At 40.5% G+C, this 17,127-nt stretch overlaps 1 protein-coding gene across 3 annotated transcripts in view; it reads right to left on the minus strand.

The window, feature by feature from the left end:
- Tanc2 (tetratricopeptide repeat, ankyrin repeat and coiled-coil containing 2) overlaps positions 1-17,127 on the minus strand; it is a 347,779-nt gene that overhangs the window by 16,281 nt on the left and 314,371 nt on the right. For all 3 annotated transcript variants that reach the window (XM_052195688.1, XM_052195690.1, XM_052195689.1), the window contains 4 exons: positions 10,392-10,514; positions 9,644-9,880; positions 6,686-6,871; positions 4,618-4,711 (listed from right to left, as the gene is read on the minus strand). In XM_052195688.1, coding sequence (XP_052051648.1) covers positions 4,618-4,711; positions 6,686-6,871; positions 9,644-9,880; positions 10,392-10,514 — 640 coding nt within the window. The remainder of the gene's footprint in view (positions 1-4,617; positions 4,712-6,685; positions 6,872-9,643; positions 9,881-10,391; positions 10,515-17,127) is intronic.

The following is a 17,127-nucleotide window of genomic DNA, read 5'->3' on the forward strand; positions in this document are numbered from 1 at the left end:
AGCCTTTCACTAATGATGCCAACTCACAGAACATATTCATAGACAGTGCTCGCCTGGAAAACGGCACTGTCTACTCAAACAATTTTATTACTCTGGTTGGCCTCTTTCTCTCTATTGAGTAACACACTTTTAATATTCCGCTTGGCCTTGTTCTGTTGTATAATCTCTGTTTATGTTATGATGTCATCTGGCAGCAGCTTTCAGATGACAGCTAGACATGGTAATGAACACAGCTGGCCAATCTCACTTCAGAACAATGCAACTATGTATAATGCAGTCTACACTGTTCAGGATCAAGACCAAGGAGTTGCTTGGTCTTATCAAAAACTTCTAGGAGTTCTTGAAAGAAAGGAGATTAAGGTAAATCCATGTCTATAAACCAGAACAGAAGAAGAGGAGGAGGAAGAAGGAGAAGAAAAATTAAATCACTTTCTAAGAGACCAGAAACAGCATTTGTTTCCCTAGTTGGTCAGCATCTGACAAAAATGGTTTGTGATGTGTGTGTGTATGAGTGCATGCGTGTGTGCTTGAAGAGGCAGATAGGATATAGCTCAGAGATGAGGACAGAGCTTGGATGGAATTTCAACACTAAACAGAATACAGAAAAACAAATGATTCTTTTATCTATTTCCATCTTGAAGGACTATAACATACAAGATCAATGGAGGAAAGGTGTTTGGAGAGACAAATGATTACTGCATCTAAAACATTAAACATTAATGGAGCTATTTATTTCATACTGTCTATTCCCAACAAACTCATGGCCGACTGAGGAAAATTGGACAGCAGGAGGGCAATCTGGGTGGTATGAATGAAAGAGAAGTAAGGGTAAAAGGAAGGCTAGACAAAGGTGTGCAGAAAGGCACTGAGATGGGAACAATGTATGGTTGTTGTTACTAGAATTACCAGAGAAGAGAGCAAGAGCTGAACCTGGTGATCATGGTCTCATGCTATACGTAGTTTTGCTGGCTTGCTGTAGCACATACCTTTTAATCTCATACACAGGAGGCAGAGGCAGGTGAATCTATGAGTTTGAGACCAGCTTGGACTACAGAACAAGTTCCATGCCAGCCAGAGATGTTATACAGAGGAACACTGTCTAGAAAAACAAAGCAAAAAAAAAAAAAAAAAAAACCAAAATAAAAACAGAATGTAATTGCACAACTAGCAAACAAGGTTGGTAAGTAGAAAAGTGACACTAGACTCTGAAGTGAAAGATCGTTCTTTGGCTACTCTCTGGAACATGAGTCACCAGAGAAGAGGGAAAGAGCAAGGAAGATCAGCAAGTAGACCACTGTGATGATCTTGGCCAAAGATGACACAGGCACAAAGTATGGGAACCTTATTTTGTGGACTCTGCCTCTACAGCTGCTGGCGGCTCTAAGTGGCTGGCCCTGGTCTATGCCTGTACAGAGGGCAATGGTCTCCTTATTGCTGCTGTTGTATTGCTCCCTAAGAAGTCTGGGACAGTCCTGTGAGATAGAAGGGGAAAATGTTTTGGTTTTGCAGTGGCATAAAAGATAATGGTTACAACTCTCTCCTTTTTAATGGTGTTTGGATCTGATACAGCTAGCCATATGGTGGCAAAGGAAGACAAAAGAACCGAGGATACTTTCTGATCTGATTTTAGGAAATACGATGTGCAAATATTATATCTTAGTACTATTTTATTATAAGATGTGTTTCATTGATTATAGATTCACTGCTCCCCACCTTAAGCATCTGTGAAACTGGGCTATGACTTAAGACTGTTGTGAGAGGAAAGAACTTGTGTTAGTGTAATTGACAGAAATTTTGTTTCTTTTTGTTAGAGGTGCTCTGGTTTTGATTACAGTTCAGTGGCATAGAGAGTTGTAAAACTGTGACCACTGTATTTTCCCTAGGTAAAGTTTCTGTCCTTTAGGTCAGGGTTGCAGATGTCCTTTAGGTCACCAGCTCAAAACCAAACAAATATCACCCCTCTCTCTCTCTCTCTCTCTCTCTCTCTCTCTCTCTCTCTCTCTCTCTCTCTCTCTCTCTCTCACACACACACACACACACACACACACACACGTTTGCCATTGAAGCAAATATCACAAGGCAATGGGTCATCTTAAACTATGTGCTATAAATTAGAAAGAAACATGTAGACAGTGCAAATTACTGCAGGTAAAGACGCAAGCTCATGTCCACGCCTCATCACTGCTAAGTTGTAGGGTCATTTTCACATAGCCAAGGCAACTGTCTTTTCAATTGAAATCAAATTATTATGTTTTGATAGTGTTCCTACACAGCTACCGCTAGCCTGGGACTTGATATGTGGATCAGGCACAATAATCTTCCTGTACCTGCCTCTCTAGTCTTGGGGTTTTAGATGTAGTCAACCATGTCTTGCCTTGAGTAATTTTTTATAGATCCAGAAATTATATTTTTTTCAAAGTATATTTTTACTTTGTCTTTTCTTTTCTTTTTCTTTCTTTCTTTCTTTCTTTTTTTCTTTTTTTTTTTTTTTTTGGTTTTTCAAGACAAGGTTTCTCTGTATATAGCCCAGGCTGGCCTTGAACTCAGAAATCCGCCTGCCTCTGCATCCCGAGTGCTGGGATTAAAGGCATGTGCCACCACTGTCTGGCTTTCATTGTTTTTAATAGTAAAATTATTGAGTATAAAAATCAAGTTAAATATATGATTCTGACGTAAAATTTTGATTTTTAAACTTTTGAGATGATACATTAATAAAAGTTTATGTGGTTTTAAGTATGAAATATTTTTAAATTCTGAGTATAAAGATTTATTTTTTTATATATTTATATATATAATACAATGAGCATATAGAGAGGTCAAAGGGTAACTTAGTGAGTTGGTCCTCTCCTATAATGTGGGTTCAGAGGATTAAATTCAGGTCAGCATGGATGACAGTAAGTACCTTACCCTCTGAGCCATTGCACCAGCCAGTCCATAAAGCTTTATTTGAATAAGAAATACATATTCAATAAAAATTGAGCCCCTTATTTAGAGTGTGTGTGTGTGTGTGTGCACACAGATGCATCTATCCATGCACACATGTTTAGAGGTCGATGTCTTGGATGTCCTCCTTCATTCTACTTAACTTGAGACAGGGGCTCTTCACTGAACCTGGAGCCTGTTGGCGAGGCTGGCCAGTCGAGAGCCGAAGAATCTCCCTGACTCTCTCTCCCTGAGTCTGTTCTCCCGGTGTAGGGGTTACAGATGTATGCGGCCATGCTTTTATACGGGTACTTTTCTGTGGACACTGGGGATTTTACCATGTTGAACTCCAAACTCAGGTTCTCATACTTGTACGGCAGTGGCTTTACCCAGTGAGCCATCTCAGTCATGGTTTATACATTTTCTGAATCTAAGGATTTCTATGAAGCACTAGTTTGATGCTCTCCACTGTGAGTATTGGCCTTCTAACTTCTGTCCATTGTGACCACTGGCTCATGGCAGGTTTTGTCCCCTTCCTATTCGCATGCTCTTGGTTAGAAGGCTCCATCAGGAGGTATGACAACGCTGTATTGAAAAGATTTTGTTGACAGGAGAGGTAAACCAACATGTCTCTTTTGCAGTCTTAGGTCACCTTTCTCTGATTTCTGAGGATGGGGTTCCAAGGACAACAGCTGTTTCCAGCCGCACATTTTCCTTTAATCTATCATGGGCTCTTAAGCTGCAGCTGCCTGGCATCTGCTCTCTTTGGATTTTACAAAGGGAAAAATTGTTGAGAAGGAAATTCCTGAGCTCTGGGCCATTATACATGTAAAAGAAGTCATGAAACCTATGCACATTTTAGCAGGGGAAGAAAGAAAACAATTCAATGAGTTGTTTTAAATGTTAGATACATTCAAAATTTTTATCTGATTTTTAACAACATTCTCACCTTTACCAAGTGTATGCCCTTCTTGTTTAGTGAAACATGCTATACGCATTTACCATCTCAATATTAGTCTTTCTTCTGGCAAGTAAGAAACATGTCTGTGGTTGCTCTACTGTTTTCCCTGCCCCAGTTTCATGAAAACTCATCGGAGGTTACTATGTTTCTCCAGATGCTCAAGTCTAGTGTTAGAGGAAAGACTGCATTCACTTTCTGCATCAACCAGGAGGAAGAGCTACTGTTGGTGACATAAGGAACAAATGACACAAAATGCTCTGCTATAGACCCTGAAGAATCAGGTTAGATCAGGTGGCACTTTGGTTTGCACTAGCTGGCACCTTTAGTCACAGTGCTAGATAACCACAAGGACATCTAGCCAGGCCAGAGATCTGGGCGGAGCACGGCTTTCCCAGTTAACAGCTGCAGGCTGAACCCTGCTCTGGGAATAAAGGAAGAGGAAGAAGTGTAAGGGCCAGACAAACAAATAGAAGGCCACAGCTGTTTTCGGCATTGTTTACCATACTCTAAGGAAATATTTAAAACAAGAGTGGTGGTGTTTTTAAGAAGTGGTAATGGTGGAGAATCCAAAGGAAAAGTGGACTGAAAGAAAAAAGACTGCCTAACTTTTCACTTGAGCTGAACTGGCCTCTAATACAAAAGTCTTAAGAGTGCTGAAGTGCCTGACTCATCTAGAACGTCAACATGAATGTAACACACCTCTGGGGGAAGACAGCAATGTCCCAGAGAAGTACCTGTTTCTCCCCAGAGACTGTCAAAACTGTTGATTTGTGCTCGCTCCACTTCCTCTTCATCTTTTTCTGGAAGATCTAGTAGGTAGGAGACAATCTGAAACAAGAAGTCATGTCAGCTCACACTGCAGGTGAAAAGCCAAGCTGTGGGCACTGATCTGGGAGCACTGGAAGACAAGCCTTCGCTAAACTGCTTACATACAGAACAAATCAGTTCTGATAGACAGTCCTATCAGATAGTTTACATGTTTTTATTTAACATACTCCATATATCATGTGATTTAAAAATTACATATTATTTAAGCCAATGTCTTATTTAAGACACAATCTCTTGTCTGACGCCCAATAAGAACACAGGAAAGAAATGTGAAGAAAGCTGAGGCCTATACTTCCTTAAAGTGATTGTTTTCTTGTTTCCTCTCAGAAGTATGAGAAATGCCTGGGAGGGGGAAAAGTGGCAGCTGTCTCTAGGAACCTGACTGTACCAGGAGTTAAGAGACTTCCCACAGACAATACAAATTTCAGTTTTGCTTCACATTCACTTGGTGTCGCCTCATGAGGACTGCTGCTTCATGGGAGCATCCCTTGCAGCGGGGTGGGCTCCTGAGAGGAGACTCATGAGAGCTGACTCTGTAAGCTTCAGAAATTGTACAAGCTATCTCCACCCCCAACCCCTGACAGGGTTTCTCTGTAGCCCTGGCTGTCCAGGAACTCACTCTGTAGTTCAGGCTGGCCTCGAACTCAGAGATCTGCCTCTACCTCCTGAATGCCAGGACTAAAGGTATGCACAGCCACCACCACACCAGTTTACAAGCTGATTGTTAAACTAAGCCAGACCCTTGTTAAAACTTGAATAATAAAGGAACTATATGAACAAAAGATTAAAACGTATCTAACTATAGTATGAGACACAGCTCACTGGGAAAAGTATGTGCTTAGAATGTGTGAGATCCTGGATTTGATCTCAACACCACAAAAATAAACAAAAAAGCCCCTCAACTCTTAAAATTTCTGAATTATTTAACTATGTCCTATTATTGTCATCTGTGATATTGAGGTTATTTATATTTATTGCATCGGTATGGATGAAACATAGTCACGTGTGCTACTGTGCATTTCTTCCTACCTCCATGTTGAGTAATAGAACACTGACAGCCATGGTAGCAATAGTTACAAACTTTTTAAATCAATGTTTGGTTTAGAGATAAACCTAAAATGTGTTTCATTTTAATCAGTAGAGTTTACATAAAGGTGAAAGATAGTTAACAGTAAATCAAATATCAGATTCAATGGCAGTAAACTTACTGGGAAAATGAGCAAATTAGATGTAATTCTACTTGTTACATCATAGGTATGTTGCAACCACAGCTTGGCTACAGATTCAAATTTGGTCAAAGCCAACACTCAATTAACTATTCAATTGAGAACACTGTTTGTCACTATGTAACCCATTCCTTAGATTAGTAAAATTAGAATGAACATAAGCAGGCAAGTACCTGCTCCCTGGTTTCACTAGTCTCCTCTCCTCATTGTCAGTTACTTAACATTTCACAGAATACTACCAAGTCCATGAATCTGTCACATTATCAATCATGTAGAAAATACCATCTGTATGGTGTTACTTATTTAGAGCGTGTTTCATAGCAGCCTTGTAAAAAGACTTCAGTAACTTTATGGATGAAAACTAGGGTTCTAAGGCAGTAAGAAAACTGTACGATCTCAGACCAAAATCAACCATTCTGAGGTTCTGTGGGCTGCATCCTTCCTGTCACACAATGTCTGACTGTATGTCCACAGGTTAGTAACTCTGTGTCTTAGAAAGTATGAAAGAAGTTGTGAGAATTTCCAAACTCCTTTCTGACTCTTAAGTTTGTTCCACATACATAATTCTAGGTACTGTAGTATAAGAGTACTGCTTTGTAGAGTTTAATCCCCTATTCATCCCAATAGTGATGAAAAACTTTTCACCAATTTGGCTGGCAAGTTTGTAGCATTCAAGTCTTTCCGCCACAGTTTCTTAGGCTCTTTAATACTAAATTTGGAGAAACCAATCCTATCCTTTTTTTCTTACCTCAGTGTAGCCCATGCTGGCTGCAGCAATGAGGGCCTGCTGGATGGCGTGGCTCTTCTTAAACACTCCTTGCTGCTGGCCAGCCATTGTCCAGTCACACTGAATCAGAAACTTGACAACCTCTAGATGACCTCGCAGAGCAGCATGAACCAAAGCACACTGTCCATTCTTATCCAAGTGGTCTACCTATGGGGAGAGGAGAGAGAGCTGTGAACAAGGCTTGTGACTGCGCTCTACCCTAGTCACACTGGCTGACCGCAAGTATCTATACCACCCTTTCCCACTCTAACTTAGAGGGCACTTTCTACTCAGCATAGATTATAATTGATCTCCAGTTCCTCTGTACATCCCTCTGCAAAGAACTTTCCCCAGAAAATGAGGCAAGGCTTTTGTTTTTACATTAAAAGAAAAAAATAAAATAAAACCCTCAGGTGATCTGGTTGGAATGCAGACACACTCTAGATTACCAAAAGATCTAGGTGGAATACAGACACGCCCTTAGTACACACACTTTTAATCCCAAACTATGTAGGTCAATTTAGTTTGTAGCAAGCAGTCTTGTTTGAAATGTCTGAGGGGCAGACAAAGTAACAAAGCAGAGGATGATTTGACAGAATGAGTCATAGATAGGATAAGCCCAACTCTTACAAGAACAGACAGGAAAGAGAGACTACTTAAGAGCAGTGAGGGAGAAAGAGTATGCCAGTTCAGAGGAGTTGAGTTGAGTTTGGAGTAGTTCAGTTTGTGGAGTTCAGAGACAATCTTTCTAAGCAGAGCAATTCAGTCAGAAGGTAAGAGAAGCCAATTTGAATCAGTCAGTTTGGAGAGGAGTTTGGGTTATCATATTAGCTAAGTTGAACCAGGTAGAGTTCAGAAACAGAGTTGAGAAAGAATTAGAGTGAGTTTATTTAGTGGTAAGCCTCCTAGATAACAATTACATCTGGTGAATAAAAGTTATATTTATATAATAACTCAACTTGTTTATCACAGAAGCTGTATTACGAGTAGTTACATAGCAGTGAGGAAGAGAGATGACTCTTAGGATGGGTCTGAGGAATATGAGATGTAGCTTCTGGTTAGCAGGTGAGAGGACTTTCTTTTTAAGATAGGTAAGATAAAGTAAATATAACCTACAAATATTTAGAAAAAGGTGATGTGAATTAAGAAAAGAAAAGAAATAACAAGTGAAATAAGAGCAACAGACCAGGACCAAGAGCACAGGTAGAAGTAAGCGATGCTCAAAGAAAACCAAGTGCTTCATTGCTAGGCAGGAGCACAGGCCAGGGTAGCAAAAACACTGTTCTGTGACAGACAGACACTGCCTTCTTTCCTCCTCTTCCTCCTCTTTTTTTTGAGGGCCTTCCTATATATACAGGACTGACTTTAAACTTGTGATTCTCTTGCTTCAGCCTCCCAAGTCATGGAGTTACAGATGTGCACCTCCTGACTCACCGGATTTCTCTATATAGCTCTGGCTGTCCTGGAACTCGCTTTGTAGACTAGACTGGCCTAAACTCATGCAGACCCACCTGCCTCTGCCTCCCCAGTGCTGGGTTTTAAAACTGTGCACCACCATGCCTGGTTCCACATCCTGTTTTTAGCTTAATCTTACTAATACCAAATACAGAAGAGATGTGATAGGATTTTGAAGAGAAAAACAGTGTAACCATCTGCTCTGAGAAAACAATGAAGAACAAGTTAAAAAAAATGACATGGTAGTACAGGGTAGATGTTTCAAGGACCTAGCTAGGATGTAAATTACATCAGGAGTGACATCAGGACCAGATAGTCTCTTTATAGAAGCATCTATTCAAATGAAGGAGACATTGATATAGGTAGGCAATCTGTGTCACAGTAGCATCTAAGGCTCTGTGATTCTGCTGAGAACCCAGGTCTCATTTCCTCAAGGAGTCTTTGGAGTTTTCCTTGCTTCCCTGGTGACAGTACTGAACATCTCAAAATGAGGTCACATACATTACTTAGGTTTCCCTGTGAAACCAGCACATTCTTAGTTTTCAGGACAGAATCAAAATACCATGAGATTACAATTTTCCTTGGTGGCCTACATTTGTGAAGCCAGTGGTTTTTCTTTTACCAGTATTTTGAAATTAAATTATCCTATATCGGTGACTTGGAAAATACTATAAAGAAGATATTTTGGAGGCTGAGGTGATGGCTCACTAGGAAGACTACTTGCTCTGTAACCATGAGAGCCTGAGCTTGAGCCCCAACGTCCACATGAAATCAGGACATGGTATGTACCCGGCATACAAGTGTTTGTGGGTCGAGACAGAAGGCTCCTGGGCGTTCACTAGCCAGATAGCCTAGCTGAAGAGTGAAGCTTGGGGTTCAATGAGAGTCTTTCTTAAGGCAGTCAGGTAAGAAGAGAACACCAGGGTCCTGCTCTGGTCTACATTTGTGCACCTATACGTTCATATGCATGCATTCCCTAACACCACATAAAAACAATAAAACATTTGGAAATGCTTTCAGAGAACCAAAATGTGCCCCTGGTCAGTCTGAGTGTATCTTTTCTCCAAATCTCAAGGAACTTTTTCATCTCCATGCCTAAGGTTTCATTTTAAACATGAAAGTCTGAGGGTGTGTAAGCAGGCACTGTTCAGTTCAGACCTCCCACTGCAGTCTCTTTGGTCCTTGCTTCTTTTCTAGATTTTTGTTAGAGTCTTCTGTATTTAGTAGATAACTTCTGGGTTATTAGGTAGGGATTTTTGTGGTTGCTGATGAATGATGTTTTACAGATGTCTCTTAAAGATTCTAAAATGGTGTCCTGATGCAGCAGGCTAATACTGGGATATGAGCTCAGTGAGTCTTCCCTTTGATTGGCTTTGCACTGGGTTGGGTGCACTTAATCGCTGAGGTAACGAATGAGTTAGAACACTACATTGGGAGGAAAGGAAAGAGAAAAGAAGAAAAGCATCTGGAGTGGGCAGCGGTTACCTTGGCGCGTTTCTTGCATAGCAGCACCACGATGCTTAGGAACCCTGCGGCTGCGGCGTACCCCAGAGGAGTCAAACCACTCTCAGAGGACGCATCCACATTGGCCCCAAACTCCAAAAGCAGGGCCACCATTTCTGTGTAACCCAGGTGAGACTGGACACATAGGATAGGAGCATTATTTAGAACCTCTGTCCGGTAATTAATATTGGCACCTCCCAGAATCAGCAGTCTGCTGACCTAGAAACAAACACCAGACAGATACCAGTCACATCCTTTCAGTCATAAAATCACTTGAGACTCTACAGAGGTGTCCAGCAGCATTTTTAGGAAGTATTTTTAAAAATGTTTTATTCCCCTTTGAATACTTTGCTTTAGAAAAAAATGCACAATGTCTTTGTCTCCTTTATACATACTGTTCATTAGCTAGAGTGAGGGATCGAACCCTGAGTGCTGAATGTTGGCTCCCTTTACTCTTGATTGTAAAAGTTCCACCCCAAATAGAGGCTACCTGAGATCAATTTGTCTTTCATAACTCTTAAGCAGATCCTAACCTTAGGTATCAGCTATCCAGCAGCCTCAGTCCATCAAAATTAAAACCGCAATGTAAAATACATTAAAATCATTAAAAGACCACTCATTAGGAAATAGTCTAAGGCAAGCCAGAAATCAACTAAATAGCTACTTGATGTCCTTCTAATTATATTTCGCAGTCAATTATTTAAGCTATTTTCAGTTTCTTTGTGTTTACCTTTATATTTGGAGTGTAGAGATTTCGTAAAGAGGCCAATGCCATGGAAAGGCCTTCTGTGCTATAGGAGATCCAGAGTCCTTGGAGGATGGAGGACGACACACCAACCTTTTTACTCAAACCCTGAAAAAATATAGAGATAATCAAATAACAATTAGTATGGAGGCAATTTAATAATAATAATAATAATAATAATAATAATAATATTATTTTCGGTGGGGAGACAAAGTCTCTCTGTGTAGCCCTGGTGTCCTGGAACTTTCTGTGTAGACCAGGCTGAACTCAAACTCAGAGGTCCACTTGCCTCTGCTTCTCGAGTGCTGGAATTAGAGATGTACACAACCACTCCCAGTGAGATAGTCACATTATTAACTCAGCTAAACAGTATCATCAGTAAGAGTGAGCGGCCCCTAGGTTTGGGTAGTAATGAATGAGTGCAGAGTCTCATTTTAACAATGTTCATACACAGCAACTATGATTGGGACAAAGATTAATTTTATAGAAACATAGTAATTTAAATTGTTTCAATTAGTAGATAGATTACTTACTATTTTTTGGATCTATATGAATATAATCTATTTTCCCATTTTTTTCTCTACTAGCTTTCTTGACTAAGTAACTTAAGTCACTAAATTAATACTGTGACAGATAATTTGATTTTTCATCTTTATTTCATTTTCTTCCTGGACATTTGGGAAAACTATAGTTACCAGTCTCCTTTGTACCTCGATGGCTCACATGACTCGACTCTAGCTAATAAAATCTGGGCCTTAAAATGCCTTGTTAAGGCTTGGCTCCCAACCTCATTGTGTTCCTGCAGACTTTCTACTGTTCCTTGTAACAGCAGATGCAAAGGATCTATGGTGATTTCAATATGCTTGGCCCTTGGGAAGTGGTACCTATTAGGAGGTGTGGCCTTATTGGAGGGAGTGTGTCACTATGTAGGCAGGCTTTGAGGACTCCTAGTGCCTGCCTGAGGATGACAGTTTCTCTCCTCCTGGCTGCCTTTGGATCAAGACATAGAAGTGTTGGCTCCTCCAGCACCGAGTCTGCTTGAATGATTCCATGCTTCCCGCTGTGATGATAATGGACTAAACCTCTAAAACTAACTGTAAGCCAGCCCTAATTAAATGTCCTTTTTAAAGAGCTGCCTCAGTCATGGTGTCTCTTCATAGCAATGAAACCCTAACTAAGACAGGATCCAATGGAAAATTCAGAATCCTAAGGTGATTTCAGAACTACTACTCAGAAGGAAGCTGCACAGGGATCTGCTCGAGACTGTACTATAAATGAGAAATGAATAATTCAGTCTTTAAATTGCATGGTGGTGAGATACTCTTCCAAGCACCTTGCTCTTCTGCTAAAATACGGGTCAACTGAATTAAAACAGAAAATCCCAAGGACAGGAAAACGGTAACAATAAAATTTTGGAAGTTGCATGTCTGTAATCTCAGTATTCAGAAGGCAGAGGCAGGCAGATCTGAATTTGAGGGCAGCCACGTCTAGATACAGAGACTGAGTTCCAGAATAACTAGGTCTACACAGAGAATCCCTGCCTCAAGGGGGAAAAAAGGGAGTTAGGTGGTCTGGGGAAGAATTTATGTTTTGTTTTGTTTTTTAAATATATAATACTTCTGTTTGCTTTGTTCCTTGAAATGTAAGGTGCTCTATTCATTTAATATACTTTAGAAGGAATATTTACAAAGGAATAGCTGTTATTTAAAGACATAAGTTCATCTAACAATATTGAGTCACAGTGGTCATGTCATTTCATAGAAGACTGAGACTCTTATTTTCCACAGAGAGAACTCTTCTGCAGAAAAAGTGCGAAGACAGATAATGCATGTCATGGGAAGCTGGATCTGTGAACATTGTCAAAAGGCCTTTCTGGTACAAGCGTCTTTTTTCTTTCTGGAGGGATGGTGTGACGGCATAAAAGTAGACTATATATTTTAAAGAACAGTTTGTGAGTACACTGCATGAAGGTGTAGGCAGGGCAATAGCTAAAGTACTGCCTTCAGCAGAAAAAAAACATGCAGATTTTAATTTTGATTTGTAAAGATATGGTGGCTACATGCTTGTGATCCCTGCACTCAGGAGGATTAGACAGGAGGATTTAAGGCTAGCTTGGGCTACATAGTAAAAACTCTTTCTGAATAAAACAATTCAAAGCAAACAAACCAACCAGGCTATTTATTTTTAGAATCAGTATTCCTTTTTGTACACTTACTGTTTGCTTTCACTCCTTCCTGACCACAGTGGTTATTCCTTCCACTCCTCTTAATGCCCCCCAATGCTGCCCCTCTCCTCTAAGTGCTCCCCCAACGCTGCCCCTCTCCTCTAAGTGCTCCACCAATGCTGCCCCTCTCCTCTAAGTGCTCCCCAATGCTGCCCCTCTCCTCTCAGTGCTCCCCCAATGCTGCCCCTCTCCTCTAAGTGCTCCCCCAATACTGCCCCTCTCCTCTAAGTGCTCCCCCAATGCTGCCCCTCTCCTCTAAGTGCTCCCCCAATGCTGCCCCTCTCCTCTAAGTTCTCCCCCAATGCTGCCCCTCTCCTCTAAGTGCTCCCCCAATGCTGCCCCTCTCCTCTAAGTACTCCCCCAATGCTGCCCCTCTCCTCTTACTGCTCCCCCAATGCTGTCCCTCTCCTCTAAGTGCTCCCCCAATGCTGCCCCTCTCCTCTAAGTGCTCCCCCAATGCTACCCCTCTCCTCTTAATGCTCCCCCAACGCTGCCCCTCTCCTTTCCCCCAGATCCATTCCTAAAAAAATAAAAGACCATTACTTCCAGGGTTATCCATTGAACACAGTGTAATAAGATACAATACGAGTAGGCACAAACTTTTATACAGGGCTGGGCAAGGCGACCCTGGAGAAAGAGGGTCCCTTAAGAGCAGGCAAAGAGCCCCATTCTTGCTGCTAGGAGTCTCACATAACCATCAGGCTAACAAACATATTTATTAAAGTTAAAATTTTAAATATTTTTTGTTAATTTTATACGTGAGTACTGCATTCATATCATTTCCAACCCCTTTCCACTCCAATTCCTCCCATGCCCATCACTCCAAGTTCATGACTTCATTAACTGCCACACACAGTCTGTCAGTCTCGGTCTCAGTCTCTCTCCCTCCCTCCCTCCTTCCTTCCCTCTCTCTCCTGAGATTACTCACTATTGTAGTAAGTGTGTGTTTAGGGCTGACCCCTGGTACTGGATAACCTGTTAGGAGGTCCATCCCTGAGGAGGGCTGACTCAGAAGCCCTGCCTGCTTCCTATCTGTAGGTGGGTCAGGTGAAACTTCCCTTGTTGGTGTTGGCATTTGCACTGGTGCTGCCACTATGTATGTCTTGCTTAGGTGACGTGTTGATGAGACTCCATGGGTTCAGAACCACTGTCATGTTTAAAAGACATGATCTAGCAGCAGGCACCCTCTGGCTCTTGTAATCTTTCCATCACCTTTTCTGCAATATCTTTTTTTTTCTGTTTGTTTTTCGAGACAGTTTCTGTGTAGCTTGGCTGTCCTGAAACTCACTCTGTAGATCAGGTTAGCCTCAAATTCAGAGATCCATCTGCCTCTGTATCTTCCAAGTGCTGTGATTAAAGGCATATACCACCACTGCCAGGTGTCTGCAATGTCTTATAAGTGGATTTTTTTTTGAGACAGGGTCTCATTCAAGTTTTCCATGTTGGCCAAAACTGTGTAGCAGGAATAACCTTTAACTTCTGATCCTCCTGTTTTTAGCACTCATCAGGAATACAATCCTTGTATTTGGTTCTTTATGTGCTGCACCAAACAGGGCTTTGTGCATGCTAGGCAAGTACTCTATTGGTCATAGCCCTGACATGGATTAAAGAAAAGTGCCTGTAATGACATGACTGTCAAAGTGACTGCCTGTGTTTAAATATTCTCAACATGAACATACAGCCTGACAAAATGAGGAGAAGAATGCTGAGCACTTCCCCCAGCCTCTTGTGTCCTCCTATCCTGGTTACAGGTGATGGACAAGAGGGTCAACCATAGAGCTCGGTCAAACCCTGGCAAAACAGACCAGTGGGATCTCAGAAACACAACCTTGGGGAGAATCTAGTTTAAAGCCCAAGCACTACAAGAGAATTACTGTCCCTTTCAATCTCTTCTATTATTTAAAAATGGCTACTTAATTCCCAAATCACCTGTACTGTTTATCACCTTGTGGAGCTCTGTTCTGAATCTTTCCACTAGAGTCATCATCTGGCCCCCAAGAACTGGTTACACTGAAAGGATGAAGGGTAGAGGAGAGCTTCTAACACTACTATTTTAGAACTTCTAATTTGTGTTAATAACAGGAATTCAATTTTCAAGTTTATTAGACTAATTAGTTAATATGCAAACACATAAAAATCCTGAAGCAAGTCTATCAGTAAGTTATGATTGCTTATTTTGACACATGAGATCAAATATTTATAGTTTGTTTTGAAAGGATTTCAAAAGCTACTCAGTCAGGCTTTGAGTTAGGCTGTGAGGTTCATCTTTGCTGAAGAGCCTAGAAAACCAGGAAACAGCCCCAACTCTCCATCTGGGCTCAGCTTCTTGATTTAGAGCATGTATGGGTTTCACTAAGACCTCTGAAGAATGATATAGTACATGAACAACTTAGAAAAACCACCAGAAAGTAATATCAATTGAGTCTATTAGCATTTAAGCTCTAACCACCCCCCCCCAGCTGATAAATTGTAGGTGAGGAAAAAAGAAAGGGAATTTAACATTTATTCAGGATCTAATATGTGTCAAGTTCTGTAGTTACGGCAGTTTTATGTATTAGATCCTTCAGCTTAATCTTTTCACAACAGCCCCTGTGAGATAGAACTCAATACTATGTACATCAGAGGAAACAACCTAAAGATGACTAAGTAAACTGCTCAAAGTCACAAAACTCTGGCAGCTGCAATTAAAAGACGCTTTTTTTTTTAAAACCCTAAGGTCCATGTTCTGTCTATTATAACCAAGATTACTAAACAGTTCACAATACCTGATTCTGGATTTTACTTTTGAATTCTCAGTTGGAAAAGTAGCAACTACAATAGACAAAGCAGTTAATTTCTGTCTCTTTCCTTTAATTCCAAACCATTCGATAGTTGGCCCTCGTCTCACCCTAGACAATACCATATACTCCTATGGCTTTAGTTATTCATATTATTTCAACTGGGAATCATTTGCCTCTTTTCCAACTGAAATATGATGTAAAGAGTAGTTAAAACTTCATACTTAATGGTTTAAATTATTTTAGTGACTTACAAGTCAGGTTGGTGAATCATTTAACCTTGATAAGAACTAGAGAAAAAAGAATTAGAAAGGCTGGGAGTGGTGGCAGACAGGTGATGTCCCAGCACTTCAGAGGGAGAAGCAGGAAGATCTGGTAGTCTGGTCTACCTAGTGAGTTCCAGGACAGAGAGGGCTACAGAGTGAGATCCTGTCTCAAACAAAAACAACCAATAAAACAAAAACAAAAGAAAAGGGAGAATGAGAAAGGAATCAGATAAGACCAGATGCTGGTGGAAGGATCACAGAGCAGCTTTGGATCAGTTGGGGTAAACATACAAGAAGGAAGTGTAAAACACAGAAGCAGAGTCTAGACCTGGAATATCAACTCTACTTAGACTACAGACTTTTGATTTATCCTAGTTGGTGGGGTTGAGCCTTTGCTTTTCTGAGATATGAGAAAAGTTTCAGGCAAAACTTAACAAAGATGACAGGTAAATGTGATTTTATTACCAGCTAGGATGTACCCAAAAATATCTCAATTATTTAGGGTTTTTTTTTTTAATATTTCAAGAAAGCATTAATAAGCAAGAGCAATCTCTTCTTAGGGCTTCTTATGTATGGTTCAAATCTAACTTTGGGGCTGAGCTAGTGTTTTTCTTGGAAGTTTAGTAATTTGTAAAGTTTAGCAACCTATGTATATACACAGCTGTCTGACATTACCACCAATATCACCATCACACAGAGCCGGGCTAAGTGGAACGAAGAGAGCCTGGTCAACAGAAAGGATGTGTGGGCTAGAAAACCAAGGCCCACAAATCAGGTTTTATTGGACTATAGCTATACCCATTTATTTCTGTAATGTCTTACTGTTTTCCAGCTACAGTGATAGAGTTGTAGTGAGAGACAGTAGACTACAAAGTCACATATAGGTATTTCTTTAAAAAAGTTTGTGAACTACTGTAAGATGTGATGATGGGTGATATTTCCATATGAAATTTATGCTTATCAAGTCTAATTTTAGGAAAAATACTGGTAACTTTGACCATAAAACCTTATATTAAATATATACCTAGTATACTGGATTTTATTTTGATGAGATAGATATTTATTTAAGAGTACATGCTGATTTAGCAGAGGGCCAAGATTTCATTTTCAGCACCCAAATAATAACTCATAACCACATATAACATCAGTTCCATGGAATCTAATGGCCTCCTTTGTCTTCAAAGGGAATTACCTGCACATGGTATACATACAACATTGTAGGAACTTATATAATCGTGTATAGTAAAAACAGATTTTTCTAAAATAATCCCAGACCCATCCCACCCATCTCCTCAATGGTGTTCTTTATAGCTGCTGGGGGAGAGGGCATCAGCAAGTTTCCAGTGGATGACACTACAGTCATGCCTTCATGAGCAATGCTAATTAGACTTACTGGGTTATCAAAAAGAAAAGAAAATTATAAGAAAGGATGGAAGGAAGATGAAGGATATATA

Source organism: Apodemus sylvaticus, chromosome 10 (assembly GCF_947179515.1).
Source record: "Apodemus sylvaticus chromosome 10, mApoSyl1.1, whole genome shotgun sequence".
NCBI lineage: Eukaryota > Metazoa > Chordata > Mammalia > Rodentia > Muridae > Apodemus > Apodemus sylvaticus.